Source organism: Rutidosis leptorrhynchoides, chromosome 3 (assembly GCF_046630445.1).
Source record: "Rutidosis leptorrhynchoides isolate AG116_Rl617_1_P2 chromosome 3, CSIRO_AGI_Rlap_v1, whole genome shotgun sequence".
Taxonomy (NCBI): domain Eukaryota; kingdom Viridiplantae; phylum Streptophyta; class Magnoliopsida; order Asterales; family Asteraceae; genus Rutidosis; species Rutidosis leptorrhynchoides.
Window position 1 is genome coordinate 404,935,185 of NC_092335.1, and position 1,988 is coordinate 404,937,172.

The 1,988-nt window shown below is 37.3% G+C and overlaps 1 protein-coding gene across 1 annotated transcript; it reads left to right on the top strand.

Annotated features, from left to right (window-relative positions):
• The first annotated feature begins 321 nt into the window (after nt 1-321).
• LOC139901375 (uncharacterized) lies at nt 322-1,523 on the top strand. The gene is made up of 2 exons (XM_071884095.1): nt 322-448; nt 700-1,523. Exons 1-2 carry the CDS (start codon nt 322-324, stop codon nt 1,521-1,523), a joined length of 951 nt encoding a protein of 316 aa, XP_071740196.1.
• Nucleotides 1,524-1,988: the final 465 nt, after the last annotated feature.

Genomic DNA, 1,988 nt, shown 5'->3' on the forward strand with positions numbered 1-1,988 from the left:
TTCTATCATGGAAACATAAAGTAATTAAGCTAACATGGTAATATCGGAACGCATTATTAAACATAAATGGTAACAATACATGTTTAATTAAGAAGACAAGCATTTTGGATAAAAACCTAAAAAGGCTGAAGAAATCTGCCCGAGATCGCAGGGACTCGCCGGGATATCCTCCTGAAAATAAAAGCTAAGCTAGATACTACTAAAAACTAACTAAAAAACTTGAAAATATAAAGTGAAGTACAAATTGAGTGTGTGTTGAAATGAATGGAATAGACCCTTTAAATAGACTTGGATTCAGCTGCCATACGGCTGGCAAGCCGTATGGCAGGCCGTTTTTGCTGCCCGTTTGCTTTGGTCAGCCGTTTTGCCAGGCCGTTTGACTTGGCCGTATGGCAGGCCATTTTTCACACTAGCAGGCCGTATGGTAGGCCATATGGCAGGCAGTATGGCAAGCCGTATGGCCTGCCCTGGTCAGCTTGTTTCCTGGATCGTAACTTGATTTCCTTGGTCGTAATGTCTTTCACCATTTTCGCTCAAGATTCTTCGTTTTAGCTCCATTTTACTTGATTCTTTTTGCATCGCCTTTGTAATTAATTTATCAACAAAATTAACCGAAAAAACAATTATTTTGGTGAAAAATTTTGGAACTTTATGGATTCAGGGCTCAATATCAGGGGTAAAAACTTGACTTTTTGGCAGATATCAGGGATGATACTTGGTTCATGGGCAAACCGCTAAAGGAGGATTTCAAAAGATTAGTGCGACTTGATCCGAACCCCAATGTAAAGGTGGCGGATCGAGTTTCATGGATTGATCTAAAGCCGATTTTGAAGTGGGATTGGTCACGAGTGGTTACGGGTCGAACAAAAGGCGAGTTAGACGATTTGGAGACATTATTAGCATCAATGTCAATGGATCCGGGAAAAGAAGACTCTTGTTTTTTGAAGTTAAGTGGATGCGGTAAATTCTCTACTCAAAAGTTAACCAAAAATATTATGGCGAAAAATTATCCTTCAAATGCGAATTGTTTGGCGACTATGAAAAATAATCTTGAACCAAAAAAAGTGGGCGTTTTCGTATGGAGGGCAAAGCGGGAAAGATTACCCGTTTTGGTCGAACTTGACAAATGGGGTATAGATCTTCACTCCGTTCGTTGTCCTCTTTGCGATGATGATGTTGAATCGGTCAAACATTCATTACTTGAATGCAAGTATGTTAGTGTCATTTGGGAAAAAATTCTAGTTTGGTGGGGTTTCGATTCTGTCAATCTATCTTTTGGGAACCTTCTACGCGGTTTTTGTCCTCTTCAATGTTCCGAATTGGGTAACAAAATATGGCAAGCGGTTGAATGGACGAGTTGCTATCTCATTTGGAAAAATAGAAACCAAAAGGTTTTCAAGAAGACAAATTGCTCACCTCCGATTGTGCTTAGTGAGATACAAGTCAAGAGTTATAAATCGGCATCTTTACGTTTTGTATACCGTACGAACACTATTGTATTGTTGAGATTTCTCGAGTTATAATATATTTAGCTTTTAAAAAAAAAAAACCATAGTTGGTTACCAGTTTTTAGGGGATGGTAGTGACAATAAAAAGTATTTAGAGAAGTTTAGTATATTTAAAAGTATTTATAATATCGACTTTTTCTTTTATGGGTTTTGCTAATAACAGCCCTTAGGGCTGTCGTTACCGTGCTTTAAGGAGTTGTAAATAGTGGTTAACGTTGACTTTTATGAGGCGGTTACAGAATTGTACAAGTATTTTATGTACGTTAACGAAACCCTTTAAGACTGTCATTAGCAAAATCCTTCTTTTATTTATATTTAAAAAGGTCTCAAATCATACGTAAACTGTTGGTCGAAACTAATTAAGATATACATATGTATCTTATGACAACAATTTAACAAAATATCGCAATCAATCACACCACCATCAATAATTATTAGGAATTCGTGAGGACCCTAACCAAGAAATACGATCTACCACGA